This window comes from Ursus americanus, chromosome 33 (genome assembly GCF_024610735.1).
Source record: "Ursus americanus isolate L20-20 chromosome 33, mUrsAme1.1.p, whole genome shotgun sequence".
NCBI classification, from domain to species: domain Eukaryota; kingdom Metazoa; phylum Chordata; class Mammalia; order Carnivora; family Ursidae; genus Ursus; species Ursus americanus.
This window is the reverse complement of record NC_142159.1, coordinates 31,707,028-31,726,720: the sequence shown is the minus strand read 5'-3', so window position 1 is coordinate 31,726,720 and position 19,693 is coordinate 31,707,028. Positions and strand designations below refer to the sequence as shown.

At 49.8% G+C, this 19,693-nt stretch overlaps 1 gene segment (V, D, J or C); it reads right to left on the bottom strand.

The window, feature by feature from the left end:
• Positions 1-292: 292 nt before the first annotated feature.
• The window catches only part of LOC148107267 (T-cell receptor alpha chain constant-like), a 42,657-nt gene continuing 23,256 nt past the window's right edge, over positions 293-19,693 (bottom strand). The window contains 4 exon segments of the C gene segment in view: positions 293-1,712; positions 2,395-2,502; positions 3,302-3,346; positions 4,846-5,100. Coding sequence covers positions 2,396-2,502; positions 3,302-3,346; positions 4,846-5,100 — 407 coding nt within the window.

The following is a 19,693-nucleotide window of genomic DNA, read 5'->3' as shown; positions in this document are numbered from 1 at the left end:
TGGTACCTGTCCTGTGTGTGTGAGAGGGACCCGCTCTGACAGGGTGTCCTCTGTGGCTGTCCCCTCTAGTGATCTTTAAAAGGACTTGCATATAGGTTACGGATGAGGGGGCTCAGTGAGAACTGAGGATTCCGTGGCTGCCCTCCTCCATAGAGGCCACAGAATCAGAGGTGCGTGGAGCTGGAGGCAGCCCCCTAGTCTTAGATGACATTTTACAGGCAGTGACCCTGGAGCTCATGGAAGGGAGGGATATGCTCAGGTCCCTTGTTGAGCTGGTGGCTCTATCCCCGTGAAAAGAACAGGCCTGAATTGTAGCTGGAGGGATTTGCATGTTTCTGGCTGATGCGGTCAGAGGCACACGCGTGAACCATAGAGGTGTCTGGGGATAGGACCCTCTCCTCCCACTGGGACTCGTAAGCCCTGGGCTTGATAGCAATAATTGTGAGGAGCATGGCTGCATGTCCAAAGGGTGTTCCCATCAGTGTCCATGACCCCAGGAAAGGCACTCAAGCTCAGAAGAATACCAGGGATCCCAGGGAGCCCCACCTCCTGTCCTCTAGGTAAGAGCATAAGACATCCACTGTCCTTGGCAGAGTCCCTGAGCTTGAGGGGAGAGGATTCGTTTCTTACATCCAGGCGGGGGTGGGGAGAGTAGAAAGTCTGGCTAATCTTCACCCCCTTCCCCTGCTCTTAGACTGGGCACCCCAACCAGGCAGTGGAGTGGTGGGTGGTCCCCAGCCATGAATCTGTGAGGGCAATGCACGGTTTCAGTGGGAATCCAGCCTGAAAGGAAAGGCAAGGGAAATGGTCCCGGAGGGCAGGAGACAGTGGGTGGCATTTTGGGGATACTTGCTGTGTGGTCCCTGTCTGCCAGATTTCAACTGCCAGTCCTGATCGGTCATGGACATGGGCCTCCCGCTATGGGTGGCCCAGTGGTGTGGCGGGAACATGGAAGAGCAGGGACCTCAACTTTTAAGTGGGTTTGCCTGGCCCCCAGCACAGCCTTCTAAGTGGAATTTTCTTTAGAGGTTGTTCCAGGAAGAGGTTGACTTCAGCAGCTTGCTGAGTTAGGCTCCCCAGACAACATCGGGACAAACGCCTTGGTTTCTGCCCGGGCAGGGATCAACAGCAAGCTGAACGTGACCCTGACCAAATCCAGTCAAACAGGAGCACCGTCCCGGCTCTTCCAAATTGCCTCTAATGAAGCCACGGGTAGCAGAATACACAACAGGGCTCAGATACACAGCATAGCGGGGCCTCCGTAATCATTTGCCCACATCTTGGGGGGAAGGGTGGTACATATGCCTGTATGAACACTACTTAAAAAATACAAACTCTTCACAACGTTCTCCAGGAGCCAGAGCCCAAGAAGACCCACTGGGGATCCCTCGTGGGGGTGGGGAGCGCAAGAGGCAATCTCAGGGGAGGGGCAGGGCGTCCAGCAGCCCCCTGCCTTTGCTGGGAGTGCCTGACAGGCCGCAGTGAGGGACCGAGGCGGTGGAGGCAGTGCTCGGGGGCTCTTCAGATCTTGATCACGAATATCTGGTGGCATCCGGTTGGTGTCTGTTGCCAGTGGGGCCCGAGAGGCCGAGAGGCCCAGGGAGCCTTCTCCTCCATGGGGGCTGAGAGTCTGCCTCTGCTTGAAGGGGGGAGGAGGCACGGTGGGGCGGCAGGAGTGAGGGAGTGCCAGGCCCGCTCACGGTCCTGGTGACCTGGGATGAGGAAGAACAGTGGTTAGGCCGGCTACCGAGGAGACAGACTCAGGACAGTTAGGGGTGTGGGTGGAGATGCCTCTATCTGTAGAGTTCTAGGAGCACAAGGACACTGGAGTTCTTGCTGATGGTGATGGAACAGGGTGCCCTTGTCAGTAGGGTGACCAGGGACACCGGGACAGAAGGATATGTCGATGCGGGCTGGGATTAGGGGATAATAGGAGACTAATATCTTCGCATCGTACTGGGCGCAGAGGACATGAGGAAAGGACCTGGGGGCCCCTCTAGGTTTTGCAGTGAAAGGAGTACAATAGAAGGCGTGGGCATAAATGACTCTGGGTCCTGAGGTTTTCTTCTTTTTCCACTCGTTAGTGGGGGGCCCTTGCTGGGACTTGGCCTCAACGTCTTTCTTTCCAAAAGGAGGAGAATAACAGCTGTTCTTCATACTTTGTAGGGGAGACATGGCTCAACCGAGGTGCCTCTTGTCACCTGAGGAGTCCTACCAATGTTCTAGGCCACTGTTATTAGCAATAGGAACCCCTCACTGGAAAAAGGGGAGGAGTTTGGTGGGCCCCACTTAAGGACCTAAAAGCAAGACCTTGGCGGGGGAGGTTTGCTTTCTGAGCCTGGGGACCTGCCTTGAGACCGTCACAGCCGCACTCCCCCCGAGATGCCTGCTCACCTCAGCGGGACCACAGGCGCAGTGTCATGAACAGGTCAAACCCGGCCACTTTCAGGAGGAGGACGCGCAGCCCGATCACCAGCAGGTTGCGGGTGTTTAGGTTCATATCTGCAAAGCCGAGAGGTTACTGGCATGTACCCTGGAGGTCCGCACAGCCCCCGTGACCCGCCCGTGGTTTCCCCAAAAGGGGACTGGGGGGGGGGTTAGTTCCTGGCCCACCTCTCCCTTTGAGCTTGGGTGCACATCCCTTCGTAAGCATATTTATATATTCCTCCAGGGCCACCAGTATTCCGTGTCAAAGGAAAACACCAACTGCACTCGGTCCTTATTTTATGTCTGCATCCCTCAGGAGCGGGGATGGGCTGGGGCTCAGAACTCATTGTAATCCCTTGGGTCTGGGCCCCTGAGTGAGAAGGTGGTGCCTGGACCCCAAGGGGACCATTCAATGAAAATGGCTCCGATGGAAATGGACGGGCCCAGGGCAGGCGCCCGGGAGTGGTGGGGATCCTGAGAGCCAAGACCCCTGCCTATGTGAATTCTGCTGCTTTTCTTGAAAGAAGGCAGAAGCCCAGCTACCGCTACAGAGGGAACAGGCCCTTGGGAGGAGCTGGGGAGCTCGGGGCTCCACATAAGCCAGTCGGAAATATCGCAGCTGGGCCACTGAGAAACTCTCTTTGGTTCTCCAGAGCCCTAGGAGTGAGTCATGGGGTCTAGGGAAACTAGAGACTCAGCCTGAAAGTCCTTGGAGGGGGAAAGAACATTAGAGATGGTGAGAGGAGCCTGGGAATTCGAGAATGTTCCCGTTCTTCCTAACTTCATTCCAGATCCACATATCCCTTCCCACCTCTCCTATCTAGTCAGGGTGATTGTGGATATATCTCGAAACTGGGATAGACCCCTCTCTTACCTGTTTCAAATTTTTTCTTTATCAAAGTGGCATTACAGGAAAAGTCTAAAAGGAGAAACAAAGACATGTTCTTAGAGTTGCATGTGCTGACTCTCCCACATCAAACCTCCAAGGATTTGGGCGGATGAACCTCTGTCTACAGGCTTTCCGCGCTCTCTCCTGGAGAGATCTGGAGGCGACTTGTCGCCTGTGGACACCTGCTGGGGGAGCCACTGGCCCTGGCTTCTGGGTACCACTCCCTTCACTTCACAAACACTGGTCGTGCCAAGTACCTGTCACCCGACACAAGGCCACAAGGAACCATCAGACACAGACCCTGTGCTTGGGTCCGGAGGCTGAAAGAGGCGGTAAGACACCACACAGCGACAAGTGCCATAAGGGGTATAGATGCTTTCCTTTGTCCCACAGAGTCTCCATCCCTGCACTCCAAATTTGTTCCTTTGCTGTCACCAACCCAGGCAATGGTGCTGTTGTTGACTCAGCGGCTTGGGCAGAAAATCCAGCCGCCTTCCTTGATCTCCTTTTTCCTTCGCACCCCTGCATAGTTCTTCCTTTGAATCTGAAATCGTGTTGGCCACTCAATTCCCCTGCCCCCCGTCCAGGCCTCCATCATCTGTCTGCGGCAACAGCTTCCTTTCTGCTTCTACTCTTGGCTCCTACAGTCCATTTTCCACGCAGCACTTGGAGTGCTCTTTTACAGAAGTAAATTGGATGTCATTCTCCTACTTAAACCAATCGATAGCTTCTCATTGTACTTAGGAGAGTGGCTGCGCTCTCCTGACCTAGGGGGCCTGTGACGTGGCCCTTCCCCACTTGGTCCATCTCCCGTGCTGCTGCTGTTCCCCTTCCTCGCCGTGCCCCCGTGTCAGGCCTCCACAGCCTCCCCCTCTACCCTCGGCACGGCCGCTCCCTTCTTAGCCTTTAATGCTCATCTCACCTAGAATTTCCCCGGAGAGCCCTTCCCGGACTCTCTGTCCCCAAGTTGGCTGTTTCCTCCACCCCCACGTTACAGCACGTGTTCCAATCTGAAGTTCTCTAGATTCCCGCTTGCTGATGGATGGCTTCCTCAGGGCAGACCCCTCACCGGACTTATTTACTCCTGCAGTCCAGCACCTGGCACCTTGTAGATGCACAGTCCGTGTTTGTTGAGTGAATGAACGACTGGGTGAAGTTGGATCTTTGGCAGAGAGACAGAACCAAGGGGAGGTATCTCGGAGAAAGGCATCAGACGGGGGCCTTGCAGAGCAGTGAGGGGCAAAGAGCCTGAGCAGAGGCAGGGAGGCAGGACCTCGGGCCAGCTGAGAAGCCAGTGGCCTTCCCGCCACCTTCTCCCCATCCTCTCTTTGCCTAGGACGTGCTGCGACCCTCCAGGATGGAGCTCACTGGTGCTCGGTAACAAGAGCGGAGGGGCTTTGCTGACAATGGATGAGGCGGAGACAACCCATCAGAACAGCTTTTAGGTGCCATCCCCCCGAGCTCCGGGAAGAACCAGGTGTCCCAGGGTGGGGAGACTCAGCTGGCACAGGCACCGAGGCTGCACTCACCTGAGCTGGAGTAGAATTCCTCGTTGAAGGTACTGTTGCATTTAAACTCCGTGCTGTTGCTCCAGGCCAGGACCCCGTTGCTCTTGGAATCCATCACCCTCATGTCCAGCACAGTTGTGTTCGGCCTGATCACTGTGCCCTCCTGGGATTGTGGCACGTCGAAGTGAGAATCAAAATCGGTGAACAGGCAGACAGACGTCTTACTGGATTTAGGGCTTTTCAGCTGGTACACGGCGGGATCAGGGTCCGTGATATCTGTGGGCCCAAAGAACCCAGGTTAGGGGATGCTCATTTCCCTCCTTGCCCCAACCCAGGTCTGAGTCCAGATGCCAGTGATGGGCAAGAGCAGGGCTCTGTGGGGCTGGCAAGTCACATTCGCAGGCTTCAGGTGGGAAAGAACATTCTAGAAACCTGTTGCTCTAAGTGGACTGGAAGTCAGGGCCAGGCATAAGCCACGAGTCCTGGCCAAGAGGCCAGCTCTCAGTGAAGGCTCTCTGCCTGACCCTGCCTGCCATTCAAGGAAACCAGAAACTCAGGGCTCCTTAATGATCCTGTTCATTCTTTTACTTTATAACAACTTCTTCAAAAGCACAGCGGGACTGCTGTGCAATAACATCGCTCTGGCAGGACAAGGCAAGCCTAGAATAGAAGCCCAGCAAAGCAGACCATCCGTCTTGGAATCAGGGGTGCCCCCCCCCGCCAATTAGGCTGGGTATTGACAGGAATTGGAGGTTTCTTATTGGCTGGCACTAAGTTGGAAGACCAGTCATATCACCAGGAGATTTCTCATTGATAAAAGTTCTAGATGATAAGTCAGAACACCTGCATCCCGGTCCTGGTTTTACCACTCATTAGATACAAGGCCTTGAGCAAGTCACCTCAGCCCCCGAAGGGTCGGGAGTTTCATCTGTAAGATGGAGATATTGCCGCCTCCGCCTTCGTAACCAGGCTATTCTGAAAATCAAAGGGGGAGTTTCTCTCTATAAAATGATGTGTAACAAACTATAAAGTACGGAATAAGTGAGAGCTCTTGAGGATACCAGGATATTGCCATGATAATGTGCTACCGAGTGTTACACAGTCCGTTTCTACTCTTCAGCCCCAGGAAGCAGGGGCTGCTGGAGGCTTCTCCTTAGTGGTGAGAATCATTCTTCAGTATTTCTGTAGGATTTTGCGTTTTTAATGTAACTCTCATTGTTTATTCTTTCAGACCTCCTGCCTTTAGAAGAGGAATCAGAGGTTTGCTGGGAGGGTTAACACATTGGGGCCACCCGGAGAGTTTACAGCAGGGTTGGGACTAGAGTTTCCTGCCCCTGTGGTTCTCTGCTCCCACAGCTCCCCACCCTGCATGCAAGGTTTTTCAGACCAGGGGTACACCCCACTTGTGAGGCCAGCCAGGGTGGCCTCGGCAATGCGGACTTCCAGCTGGACCTGAAACTAGGGACATCCGCCTTTGGCATGGCCTTGGGTTGCTGAGTCAAGGCATGCCAAGGGTGTCAAGTCAAGGGTGTGGGGCTGTCCCTGGAGCAGCAGAACAGGGATGGGTCCATGGTCCCATGTGAGGGACATCCAAAGCTCTGGCCCTGCGGGATTCTGCCTGTTCCTCTCCAATGTCCCCGTTTCTGGGGGAGGGGAGGGTCTGACATCACTGTGGGTTAAGACCCTAGGGCATAAATCTTTTATAGGGAGGGGAGAGGCGGGAAGCCATTATGTGCCATCAACATACCCCAATGGGTTTGTTAGTCCTCAGTGGGAGTCACCAGTGGGACTGAGAAGGGGGATGTGGAAGGGCATGGAGGTGCTGAGAGAATGCGGCCTTGAGGAGAAGGCAGAGGGTAAGGTGCCACCAGCACAGTTTGGGCTTGGGGGGGAGAAGGGGTTGCGGTGGGGGCCCGATGGCCAACTCTGAGTCCTGGTTAAACACTCACTCAAGTCCTCGAGCCAGTTAGTGTCAGGCTGGAGAAGGTCTAGACCACACTGTCCAACGTGATAGACTTCAGCTACATGTGGCTATTTAAGTTAAAACAAACCCTAAGGAAAGCAAATTAAAATTCAATTAAAAATTAAAACTTCATTTTAAGAGCGTCGTACCTGCCATATTGGACAGTGCAGGTCCAATGGAGATATTGGTATCTCCATTGGAGATGACACACTTGATAACACACTTCCATTGTCCCAGAAAGTTCTCTTGGACAGCGTTGGTCTGGAGAGAGCTATGCCACAGAACATGAGATTTTTGAGGAAATGTACCGAGGGCTGATTGTGGGCCTTAAAAACCATCTTTAAGTCTGTGTGTGGGGAGGGCGACCCCATCGGGGACAGGCCAATTTTTGCTTCAACTTCACTAGCGAGAGATCAACATGAAATAGCGATCAATGAAGTCAGAAGACTCGAGGTGATTCTCGCTGCTCTCAAGTCTTGTTTTTATCAAGACTTCATTCGTTTGGGGCTTCCCTAGCTGCATATTTGCTGTTGTTTCTCCTGTCCAGCTTCCTTACCTCTGATTTCCTCTCTTGCTCCCCTGCTCTCCCCGCCCCCTCCATCCCCCATTCTCTTTTTCGAGCTTATCTTCCAAAGTACTTGTCTAAAACCTAGAGCTGATTGCATCATTTTTCGTTCAGAATAATTCGGGGACTCCCTTAGTGCCCATAGAATAATGCTCAAATTTCCTGGCATGACATTCAGGGGCTGCCATGATCTGGAGAGCTTGAATTTTTTCTCTCAAGTCCTTTATGTGCCCTAGACGAGGAGAACTGGCCCTGAAAAGTCTTCGTGTTGGCATGCTGGAATGTAAGTTCCATGACAGCAGAGGCCCTCTCTGGTTTACTGCCGTATCTCTAGTGTCTGCATATAGGAGGCACTCAAGAAACAACTGTTGGATAAACAAATGGCCTAATAACCATCAGATTTGCAAAATTCCTGCTTATCAGAACTTCTTGGTAAAAAAAGCTGGGTACTTATCCTTAAACTTGATTTTTTTTTTTGTAGCCCCTTTTACTTCCACTCCCATGTACCTCTAGCGTAACCTTCTCTTTTTGTCTGACGACAAGAAATGAGTCACTTTTAATTCGGAGGCCTTGAGGGGTCCGTCTGCCAGACCCTGGGAGGAGAGGCATTCTATTCCACGTTAGCAGCACACATCCCACCATGGATGACATCTCAGAAGTTGGCCTCAGCAAGACTGGATCAAGTTTTCAATGCAGAAGTTCAGCTGTGCTAGATCCTAACCCTTCATTTTAATTCAAAACTGACCACGGAGGCACATGTCCGAATGCTCTAGTGCTCCGCGTGCATCGGGGCACAACGGTGATTGAAGGCTTCCTTCCCATGAAATCTGTGCTTTGTAGTTAGGTACTAAGAACCCAGAAGTGCTCCCACTTAGCAACTGTGACTCTGGGTCCCACTGAGCCTCTGGTGAACATCGGAAGCAGTGAGCCTGGGCGGACTTACCAGGAGTTACGGAAACTCTGGTTCCCTTGCCAAATTTCAACTGAGAGGCAACACCTTCATGCCACCCCTGAAATCTCCACTACAGAAACCCTTAGTTTTCTCCCCCTCTGAGAGATGGGGCAACCTACCTTGTAGAGCCCACCGAAGAAGGAGAGGGGAGGTCCCTAGGACATGGGGCGTCCACGGAAGGAGCTGGCCCCCTCTCACGTTCACATCGGGTCTACATTTCTAAATTGGATCCCTGGTTTCCCAGTGGCTGGCCTTGGCCCTAATTGTATTCTCTTGAAGGCTCTAGAATTCCTTTTCTCTATTGTCTAAAAAAACATTTTATTTGCTTTTCCCTGCATCCAATTTATTATCAGATGTGTTTACTTAGGCCAAAATGCACATGCCTTGTTCACACCCAAGGTCATGCCTTCTTTCTTATTGTTCCTTATGCCTGAAAGTCCCCTTCTCTCCAATCTTTGCCCATAGAGATCTTACCTATCCTTCAGGCCCAATGTAAATGTACCCTTTCTACTGCATAAAACCGTATCTGTCTAGGCCGCAAACTTATTCCTCTGAATCTCTATTGTGCCTATTGATGTCATCAATTTATTAATACTAAAATAGTTTTCAGCTTGCTATATTTGCAATAGTTATGTCCCTTTAGCTAGTTTTTATCCAATTTGGGAATAGGTCAGTCATCTATCTTAGACTTCTTTGCAGTCAGTCTAACATTTTTTAGAGTGATGGCCACATAGAAGGCATTAGAAAATATCCATTGAACGATTAAAGTCAAATTTTAATGTGTTTGACCTAGAGAAACACAGATTTTCAAAATTGATAGTGATGCCTTTTCCTTCCACAGAGGCCTCTGTAAGACAGTTCATTGTAACACCCGCAGTTAGCCTCACCATAGTGAGACTGATATCCCCAAGGTAAGGAATAGAGACACTCCCTGGCCCATGGGATTGCAAATGGTGCCACCTGGGATGACTCACCAGCTATTACAGACACTTGGGTTCCTGTTCCAAATGTGAGTTTGCCCACAGTTCCTCCAGTATTCACACTGCAGGTGACACCATTGCAGAAACTCACTAAACTCACTAAATCTCCCTCCTTCTCCAGTAGGAGAAGTACTGGTCTCCTCCAGGGGACCAGAGAATCACGCTTTCTAGAGTTAGGCCTTCTGCTCTTTTGTGTTGAGAATATGGTTGTTCATCCGTTTCCCTCCTGCCCTAGCCTGCGGTAGTAGCCTGGGTTAGAGGTTGTGATTTCAATAAACCAAGAATTCCGTAGAGCATAACCCCTGTTCAGGGCAACAGTAGCTTGGATCTTCTCACGGAGGTTCCAGGACGACGTGCTTATCCCTTGCTGCATGATTCCTAAAGTCTCAGCCTAAAGATGTTTCCCGAGCACTGAGTGCTGGACGGAGAATTTTCTGGGGATGGGTGGAAAGAACCATTTGGGATCCTACAGAAGAAAATACCTGGGGTCAATTTAGCATCCTGGATGGAGTAGACTTAATTGCCAATGTCGACCCTCGCCCCACTTTACTTACTTGCCTGGACACTCAGTCTGGTCCCTGCTCCAAAGATTAGCATGGTACTCTGCTGTATCCCCACTGCAGCTAAGGCCTTTGTAATATCCTTCTTGACCTTAATCTACCGGAACCCACCAGGCTCTGAAAGCACCATCCTAAAAGTCTCCCGAGGTCTTCGTTTCTTAGATGTTCTTTTTCCCAGGGAAGCTCTTCCCCCTCCCCTTTACGATAATGTAAACCTTTTATAGCAAGGCCTTGATGAAGATGGGGAGAATAATAATGATAATGAAATTATTATTAGAAAGGCTACCATTTATTAATGACTTGCCTATCTGCTGGGCATTGTCTTATAGTGTTATGATGTGGTTCTTGGCATTTTGCTATTGAGGAAGTAGAGACTTTCTTAGTTAGAGACAGTAGAGCCAGAATTTTCCCCAGATCTGCCAGCCTCTCAAGTTTGCTATGAACCCCATACCCTCGTGCCTCTGTGCCTTGATACGTCACATCATATAATTGCCATTCAGATAGGGGTCGGGGTCATTTTTACCCTGGGAGAGGTTCAAAACTCTACTAAACTCCAGAAAGGAAGATTCTGGGAGCAGGTGTCCCCATACTGTGTCATTAGCCGAAACAAGGAGTGCCACTGCTACCTGAGGCAATAGGCAATAAGAGAGAATTTGGGTTTGCCATTAAGTCATTCCTTTCCCCCAAGGGCACGTCGCTAATTTCCTGAATGTTCAGATTATCTGGTGCTGATATTATCGGCTTCGCTTGAGAGCACTGAGTATCTGGAACTCTTTTTATGTTTCCGTAAATTATTCTGCTCAGGCTTTCGTTTGCTCAATTGGCCCTTGGCACTTCTGTCCTTAATATGAGAAATGGGAACATTTTAAGTCACCGAGAGAGCTCGTAGGAAATGGAAAACAAGTGTTTAATATTCCCTCGAGTTTGCCATACATCACCGCCTGTTTTCTCATAGACAAGCCAACAGGTACTTTTGCCCTGGACACGTTCGTGGTCATACTCACGCGGGTGCACAGCCAGCCTGGTCCCGGCTCCAAAGGTCAGCTGACCGTAGCTACGAGACAACACACCACAGCGAGGTGCTTTACAAGAACTCGAACTCGGGCGGGGTGAGCCTTCCGGGGGCAGCAACGTCTCCTGTCCCTGTGCTAGACTCCTCCAAATCACTGTTTCTCTCGCACAGGAGAAAGATCTGGCCCACCGAGTCCCAGTTCCTCAGCTTTCAGTGGAATAAGCCCACAGACCTTTCCTTCACAGCCAGCCTTGGGCTGGTCTGGCCTTCCTGGAGAGCGGACACCCTTTCTGGGTTCCACACTGAAAGTGAAGGAGGAAAATTGGAAGAGTCTGAAGAAGAGCCAGGAATTGATTGGGAAATGAATCTCGATGGGGGAATTCAGAGCCCTGGCAACAGATGGCAGGCCTAGGGGAGGACGAAATCCTGGAATGCAGGCCCATACAAGGCTCTTTTAGAAAGTGGTTCTGCTATTCCTTGAGGGCAGAGAAAGAGAGAGGCTAACATTGCCATGAGATAGTCACATAAAAGGCACAGTGAGGACTGCTTAACTCTAATGGTTGTGAGAATCAGGAGTGAGTTATATACAGGGCCCCAGAATCTTTTTCTCCAGAGGTCTCCAAGATTTTAGGGTTGACATCCATACGGGGAAAAAAAAAATCTCCGAAGTTTGAGAGTGGTTTAGACCAGTACTTCTTGGTGAGAGTCTCACAGAACTCTAGTCCTTCTAAATTTTTCTACAAAAAAGAATCTAAGCTCAAATTAGTTTGGAAAGTGCTGTTATACTGTATACTGACAAGGCATATTAGCTAATTTTAAAGGCTCTGAGAAGTCCCGCAGTAAAGAAATCCAGAGCTTCTCAAACTTATTTGATCTAGTAATCTTTTTTTCTTAAAACACTATTAAGATCTGTGGAATGTGTGTGGGTTTATATATAAATGTAAATATATTCCTTAGAAGTCCCTTTTCTAGTTCCAAGAATTTAAAACTCCATCCAAATTTTAGCTTAATTTTAATCCTTCGGTTTTCTGGGTTCCGAATCTGTTCTCTTGCCTACTCCTGTGGACACGATTAGGGATCGCATTGATTCTGATTATTTCTTTCTAATTATCACAAAACAGTTTCATTCTATTCGGGGAATTGCTGAACATGTAGTCAGCTGTAGAGTGAATTCTCCTGCCACTACCAGAAATAGCTCGAGGCTGGGTACAGATGAAATCAACATGCAGGAACCACAACACTTCAACACTTTGCAAGGTTTACTTTCTAGAAACAATGGCAACTTTAAAACCTTTTCCAAATGTGAATTTCTCAGTCTTCCTTCCACCCACCTTCCTCCACTCCTTGGAGCTCTGTACTTCAAAGAAGATTCTGGTCCTAACGAGAAAAGTTTCCTGGGTGGTCTCTCAAGTGGAGACATAGACTCCCTATATTAATCAGCAGATGTTTTCCTTTTTCCTGTTAAAACCCATTTGTGCTTCTTCCGTATCACAGGCATTATAGTTTTTACATGCGTCTGAAATCTGGTTCTTGAGAAATATGGTGGGTTCCAGGCTTTCCAAATGCAGCCTGAACAGACGCATGGGAGGGAAGAGGCTTTGCTAACGCGCCCAAATGAACAAGTAAAGACGGAGGAAGTTTTCCCCAGAGAGAAGGGCTTTCTCTCACCACGTGCAGTTGGATGGATTCTCTAATCTCCCGTTTCCAAGTCTTTGACAACGCTTTCTATTGGGGAATACTGGCCACTGTCTAAAGGAACATGTTTTGAACAGTTACTTCCCCTGCACTCAGGCCTTCCTGACTCCCCTAGCCAGAAGGCATGTTTTCAACAATCCTGTTTGGTGACACTTCTGTGCCAGGCCTGGGGCTGGGCTGTGGAGGTGTAAGGATGAAGGAGAGAGGGTCCTGGCCTCACCCGAGCTTACGGTGCAGTGCAGGATGCTTGGAAGTACCAGGCAGCTAAGACAGGAGGCTGGCCATGCCTTCCTCTCTGTTCGCATTGCAACCTGTATGGATCTCCTCTACGACATGCTGGTGACCCCGTCCGAATTGTCTGTTTACACGCGTGTTTACCGGCTGGGAGATTCTGGACGGCAGAGACTCCGCCATATTTCCTCCTTCTCTCCCATCTAGCATAGTGCTTAGAGTGTAATAGTTGCTTAGTAAATATTTGTTGAATAGAAAAGACTTCTAAATATTTTAATTCATGTTTGATGCAGTCCTGCTCTCTTTGACCAGGACTAGTTCATTTCTCTCTTGAATTCTGTATGGTTCTATTTTCTAAGGTTTTTATTGTTTTTATTGCATGATTTAGGCTTTAAGCCCCTCCTCTACCTCGCAGTTAGAGACGGAGTTTTGTGAGAGTGTGTCCAATGGCCAGCGTCTTTGGGAAGTTTAATTTCCCACCTTTCATGAAAACTTGATGATAACAAAAATATATTTTTGGCATAGTCAGTCATAGTTTCTTTTCTGATAAAGATCTTTTGTCTCAAAAGGATCTAGAAACAGCAAAAGAGTCTGTCTCAGTATTGATGAAAAGCCAATCCCCATGGGCAATTTCTAGCATTAGAAAAGAAACCGCTATTGAGCCAGTGGCTGAAAATTAAAATTTCAAAACATTCAAGCCTCATGAAGAAACATGAGAAACGGGCTCAGGAAGTGCAGACTCGTCATCCAAGAATGCAGAGTAGGGACTTTCCGTCTTGGCTAGAGTCTCGGGGCGGGCACTTACTTGGATGCGCTTGGAGTCTTGTTCCACTCCCCAAAGTGAGCGCTCTGCCACCGGTCCATGCCGTGGTAGGGTCCGGTACAAATACGTGCCCTCTGCCACCGGGTGGCTGTCCGCTCCCCTCACAGGCTTCCAGCATTCCCTCTTGGAATCGGAGCTTTTAAACAGCCTGTTTCAGGGGTGCCTGGGTGGCTCACTCGGCTGAGAGTCCACCTCTTGATTTCAGCTCAGGTCAGGATCTCAGGGTGGTGGGATCAAGCCCCGCTGAGCGTGGAGTCTGCTTGGGGTTCTCTTTCTCCCTCTGCCCCTCCCCCCATGCCCACTCACTCTCTCTCTCCCCTCTCTTTCTCTAAATAAATAAATACATAAAACCTCGAAAAGATTAAACAGTCTGTTCCATGGTTTCGAGGATCAATTTCTCTTTCCGTGTCACTTCATTCCCAAAAAACAGCGCTAGGTTTCTACTTCCCTCCCCGCCATCCCTGCATCCTGCCAACCCAATTCAATGACTTTACTGATCTCTTCAGAAGTGCCGAGCCCTGGCATCAGGGCTGCCATGATCACCACGGCAAGAAGGCTCAGGATGGGCACACTGAAGACCAAATAGTGGCCTCCGAGGTCTGGGGTCTTCCTTCTCAGAGTGGGAGGGGTGGCACTGGCAGAGAGTGGCATGGACAACAAGAAGACAGTAGTCAAATAGAAGAGTCAAGCTCCACTCTAACTCTCTCATTCCTAGCTGTGCGATCTTGGGCACATTACTTACGGGAAGCCTCTGTTTCCTTCTCTGTAAAGTGGGCCTGATGCCAGCTACCTAACAGCAGGATGGAAGTGAACGTTGAATGAGAACTTCACGAAGGCCAGAGAGTAGTCACTGGTACATGTCAGGCCTTCAGTCAATAGTAGCCAATGACGTAATGATTCAACAATGCTTTACACTAAGGGCAAGACATGAGGCTTCCTGCAGCTCGAGGAGACCCATCCCTGCCCCATACGCCCCTCCAACACCCCTGGGTGCCCCCACCCTGGCTGGGGGCGTAGGTATTTCATGGATCCAGGGGGAGGTGTGAGAGAGAGTCTCAGCCATTGGGGTGAGGGGCGGGGTAGACCCCTTCGCTGCCAAGGAGAAAGTTCAGCTTCCAAAACTGAACCAAGAGTGAACTGTTTTTTTTTTTTTCTCAAAACTTGAGGATCTGTCTTCTGAAAGCACTGGGCAAAATCCTTATTCAGCAGAGCCTCAACCATTTCATTAGATCCAACACCCTGATCACTTACTCCCAGACAACCAAGGATTCTTAACGACGGAGCAGACAGCATCACAAGCTCTCGTTATTACCGTGTCCTTCCATAATCTATTCCTGTCTACAAAACTTCCCTTATCGGAATGATAATTTCTATAATACTCACAGGGGTGAACAACAAGCCTGGTCCCTCTTCCAAATGTAGGTCTGTAGTTTCCTCCTGATACACACAGTGAGGAAAGCCTTTGATAAAACCTGTCTTATGGGACCACCCTCTACCGACTGCCCCAGTGGTGTTGGGGCAACAGTCCAGGGAAAACCCACTGGTGGAAGCTCTGAGAGTTGCATGAAATCTTCCGTGGGCGCCCTCCCCCAGTGTTGGAGCCAAGGAGAGGGGGGGGACGGGAGACGGTGGTGGGGGCTGGAGAATGCCTCACCCTCCTTTATCCAGGAGAACACCCCCACTCCTGTCAGCAGAGAAGGGGGGAGTGACTTCTCAGGACCACCACCACCCTGGCTGCTTTGCCAGCACGAACGGTCTGACCCCATCCCTCTTTTGTCAGATACAAGGGGCTTCGGAAAGTCTCCGAGGCTGGAGGGCCAGGGGGTTTGATGCTTTGTCGCGCTGAAGCCTGTCTACCTCCTTTTCCTGAAATGCTCCTGTTCTGTCTTCCCCCTTCCTTAGCTCTTCAGAGCTACCCGTTCCTAGGCTTCTTCCTGTGCGATGTCCAGGGGTTTGGTCCCTGCATTTGCCTGGTTCTAGGACAGACTCCAAGCAGGATCCAGGCCCTTCCAGGGACTGGGGCTTTTCTCCTTCCCTCTTCACCACCTGGAAGTAAGCCAAAGCATCCAAGGCTCGATTCCCTTTTCTTTTCTTTCTTTTTTTTCTACTTTCTTTTCTTTTTTTCTTCTTTCTTTTTTTCTTTCTTTTTCCTTTCTTTCTTTCTTTCTTTCTTTCCTTTCTTTCCTTTCTTTCTTTCTCTATGTGCAATGTGGGGTTTGAACTCATGACCCTCGGAGTAAGAATTGCATGCTCTACAGACTGAGCCAGCCAGGAGCCCCTGATTCCTTTATTTCTAATGACCTTGATTCAGCAGGGCCTGGCTTTTATGAAAACAGAGGACAGAGAAAAAAAAAACACACATAAGAATTTCCATACAATCTTTGAAAGATGGGAGAAGCAGGGACCATGCTCCCTACTTCAGAGATGTGAAAACTAAGCTCCCAGAAGGCATGGCTTGGGCCAAGATCCTGAACTGAGGTGGGAGCTCGGCCCTCAGCTCCTGGCTGGTGTGTGCTGCCCGCCCTCGGCTTCCCGCACTCTGGGCTTGAGGACCGTGTTAGCAAAGAGCTGTGTGGCTCTGCTGAGCTCCGGGGTAGGAGTGAGGGGCTGGGGCCTTGCCCCTGCCCTGCACTGCCTGTCCAGCGTGGCCCGGGACAGACGCTTGGACCCTGGGCCTCTGGATTCCCCTACAACAAGGGCAAGATGTCCCCAAGGGCACTTCCAGCTCTCATTGTCAGTGGGTCTTTGTTCAATTTGAAATACAGCCTCAGGCAAGAGCAGGGCAGACTTTCTCTGAGGCTGGGAGCATGGTCAGTGGAGATGCTGAGAGAAGCAGAGGGCCAAAGAAACAAGGGACAGGCAAAGTTTTGGGACAGTGACTGTCTAAGAATCTTAGGTGTGGCATTGATGAATGACATCATGTGTCTTCCCGCCCCCGCCCCCCCCCCCCGCCCACCAGAAGAAGTTGTCCAGCCCTGGGGTAGGCACAGTGATTGGGGGTGGCTCGAAGAGGGTCATTCGTACAGGAGGGCCCCAGCTCACTTACTTGGTGTGACCATCACTTGGGTCCCCTTCCCAAAAGTGAGTCTGTTGTTCCCATAGTCGCACTCTGGGTAAGTGCATTACAAAAAGGTCCTGGGGTTGTGCACCCTCTCATGGAGGACATACAGCCTTCTCTGGAGCGCTACCGGCTGGGCCCCGGGAAAGGTTTTCCCTGCGATGCCAGCTCTGAGCATACCTAACGGGTTTCGCAGCAGCTGTTGAGAAACACAGCCTCTAGCTATTTCTTCTCTGGGAAAAACAAAGCCTTCACAAAAGTTTGTGAAAAACCTGCCTCCTACCAGGCCGGTGGGTGTACTTCTAAAGATACCAGGCCAGGGCTGGGGGGAGGGGGAGCATTTTCTCACCTCAGCTGCCACGACTGAGAAGAAGGTACCAGTTTTTTGGGGGACATAGGCAAAAATGTACTTTTCACTTTGCCAGAAAGAGTAGGAGCAAGGGCATTTCCAGCACGCCATGCTGGGGCACTGCTGAAACCATGCCTAGGCGGGACTCAGTCACCTCTTCCTCTCTGGGGCTGAGCGAGAGTCCTGGCGACTCATGCCTGACTCATTGCCGTTTCTGTCCTCACCTCACTCAAGGATTCTGCCAAGGGGGGGCCTTCTGTCCTCAAGAAAGTCAAACATCTCAGCAGATAACAGACATAAATCCTTTTCCAGAAACACACAGGTGGAATCATGCTCAGTCTCTATCAGGGAATGTGGATGGACCCTTGTCCCCGCTGTCCTGTCCCCAGCCAGCGGGGTCCCTGCCAGGCCCCAGGCTGTGTGCATGAACAGTTGCAGCAGCCATCTTGGCACACTCACATCTGCATTGTTATTGGACTTTTAATATGTAAGTGTTGTTTCTCTGATGAGACCAGAAGTTCTTGAGAGCAGGGCCATGCTTATGCTTCTTTTTTTGTTTCTTTCCTTTTTTAAAACCAACTGTGGTCCCTGGCTTATTGATGACACCCAGTAATCATTCAGTGAGTTGAACTGATTTTTACTGGGGATGATTGTTGGGACAAGGAGGCCAATTTTGGGAGAGGTTAAAAGCAAAGTATACTCTGGGTAAATGTGAGCTTCAAAATCTAAGTGCTTAGGCCAGAAAAAATCAAGCAAGCATTTCTAAGACAGATAATAAGGAGGCAGTATAAAACCCCAGACACTGTGAGGTTCGTACTGACTCTCAGCAGACAAGGGACAACTGAATGAACAAGCAAGTTACTTGATTCCCTAGGAAATTCCAACATTTTTCTCTTGATATCTCGACACTGATTCTCCTTAAAGGGTAAAAAAAATAACTTGGCCGAAAATATATATTCTGAGCTAGCAGCATTGTTATGACCAATAATAACAAAACAGTAGTAGTGGTAATATTGATATTCCATTACAGACCATGCTAAATGCTACATGTAAAAGTGTAAACCCAATACTGGAGGTGGGTTTACACATTTCTGGAGATCTGACTTACTTGGGCTGATCAAAAGTTGGGTGCCAGTTCCAAATACGAGCTTCTGATAGCCTGTACTCACACTCTGACATAACGCCATACAAAATGGTACCCTGTAACTGAACCCTAGTCTGGGATTCCTATGTCACACAGAGATCAGGCTGAAATCCTCATGGATCCTCTGTGTGGTTGGCCCATCCGCACTTAATACTGCTCCTCCATCCCTAGCCTCAAACCCACTTCCCTCTTGTACATTCCTCACAGCACCTGCTATTACATGAAAGCGTGTGCTTCTGTCTAAAGCTTACAGTAGAAGCCATGAGAAAGGGATCTTGTTTATTTTGTTCAAGGCCGCTTGCCCTGAGACTAGAAGAACGCCTGGCAAATTCATATATTCGTTCACCGTATGTTTAAAGCATCTACTAGTGCCAGGCACTGACCCGGGCAGAGATCGGGAAGCGGAAATTCCCTCTCCTCGTGGAGCTTCCATTCAAGTACCATAAAGACAATGACTATGATGGAGCGCTTTCTTTGGAGAAACTCCACAACACTGAATCCTAACAGCAACTCTGAGACAGGTAGGATTATAATCCTTGCATTACAGGCAAGGAAACCTGGACCCAAGAGGTCAAGTGACTTGCCTAAGGAGAAGGGGCAGGGTTAAGATGCGCACCCAGGGAGTCTGGCCCTAGAGCTCAGTGTCTTACTAATCTGCTAGAACGCCTCTTGCTTACATACCCACAGTATGTGTGCAATAAGTATTGTTGGAAAATGGCTGGAAGCCTACGGAGAACCAAAGGAAGACAAGGACATCATTATGGAGGTACAGGGTAGATGATGTGGGCTGAGGGGGAGGTTAAGGAGCTTCATAGAGAAAGGGACATGGCCGATTCTTGAAGGCCTGGAGTGCAAAGGGTGGGAATACAGGGAGGGTGTGAATGCAAACAACAGACACAGCAACACTTAGTGTGACTGGACCATAAGGGGGTTGGAGAGAGGGCACCAAATTCATATAGTGATGGTAAAGAGCCTCGTACGCCCTGTTAGATGGTTTGAACTTGGTCCCGAAAGTACTCAACACAGAGACCTGAGGTGGCTGAAATGGAATCGCCGAGAAGCTCAGATTTAAAAGACCACGGACAAACCAGGAGCAAAAGGTGTTAAGCCAGAACCAGAATAAAGGAGCGCCATATTCTCTTCCAACTGTGTGATTTCTTTACAGATCTCAGCACCTCTGTAACTGTGGATTAAACGAAGTTCTCAAATCCCCTCTTCCACTTACGCATGACCTCAGGGACCTCAATAAGATCTAACGGCACTGAATTCATGATGACGTTCCAAGGTTTGAGATGATTACCTCATTAAGCTTTTGGACACGTTTTCGAGAAGATGGCTTTTCTTCTTATCACAGAGACAGAAAACAAGCAGATCAAGATCCTTCCCCAGATGGTAGGTAAGTGGTGATCTCACAAAAGAAGGGGAGGATTGGGAGTGTCTCCAGGGCTCCAAGGAAAGCACTTAGGGAGGTGAGACTGCAACTTGTATGGAAACTTTCTTCATCAGCAAGACCGGATCTGTCTGTGCTAGGACCAGG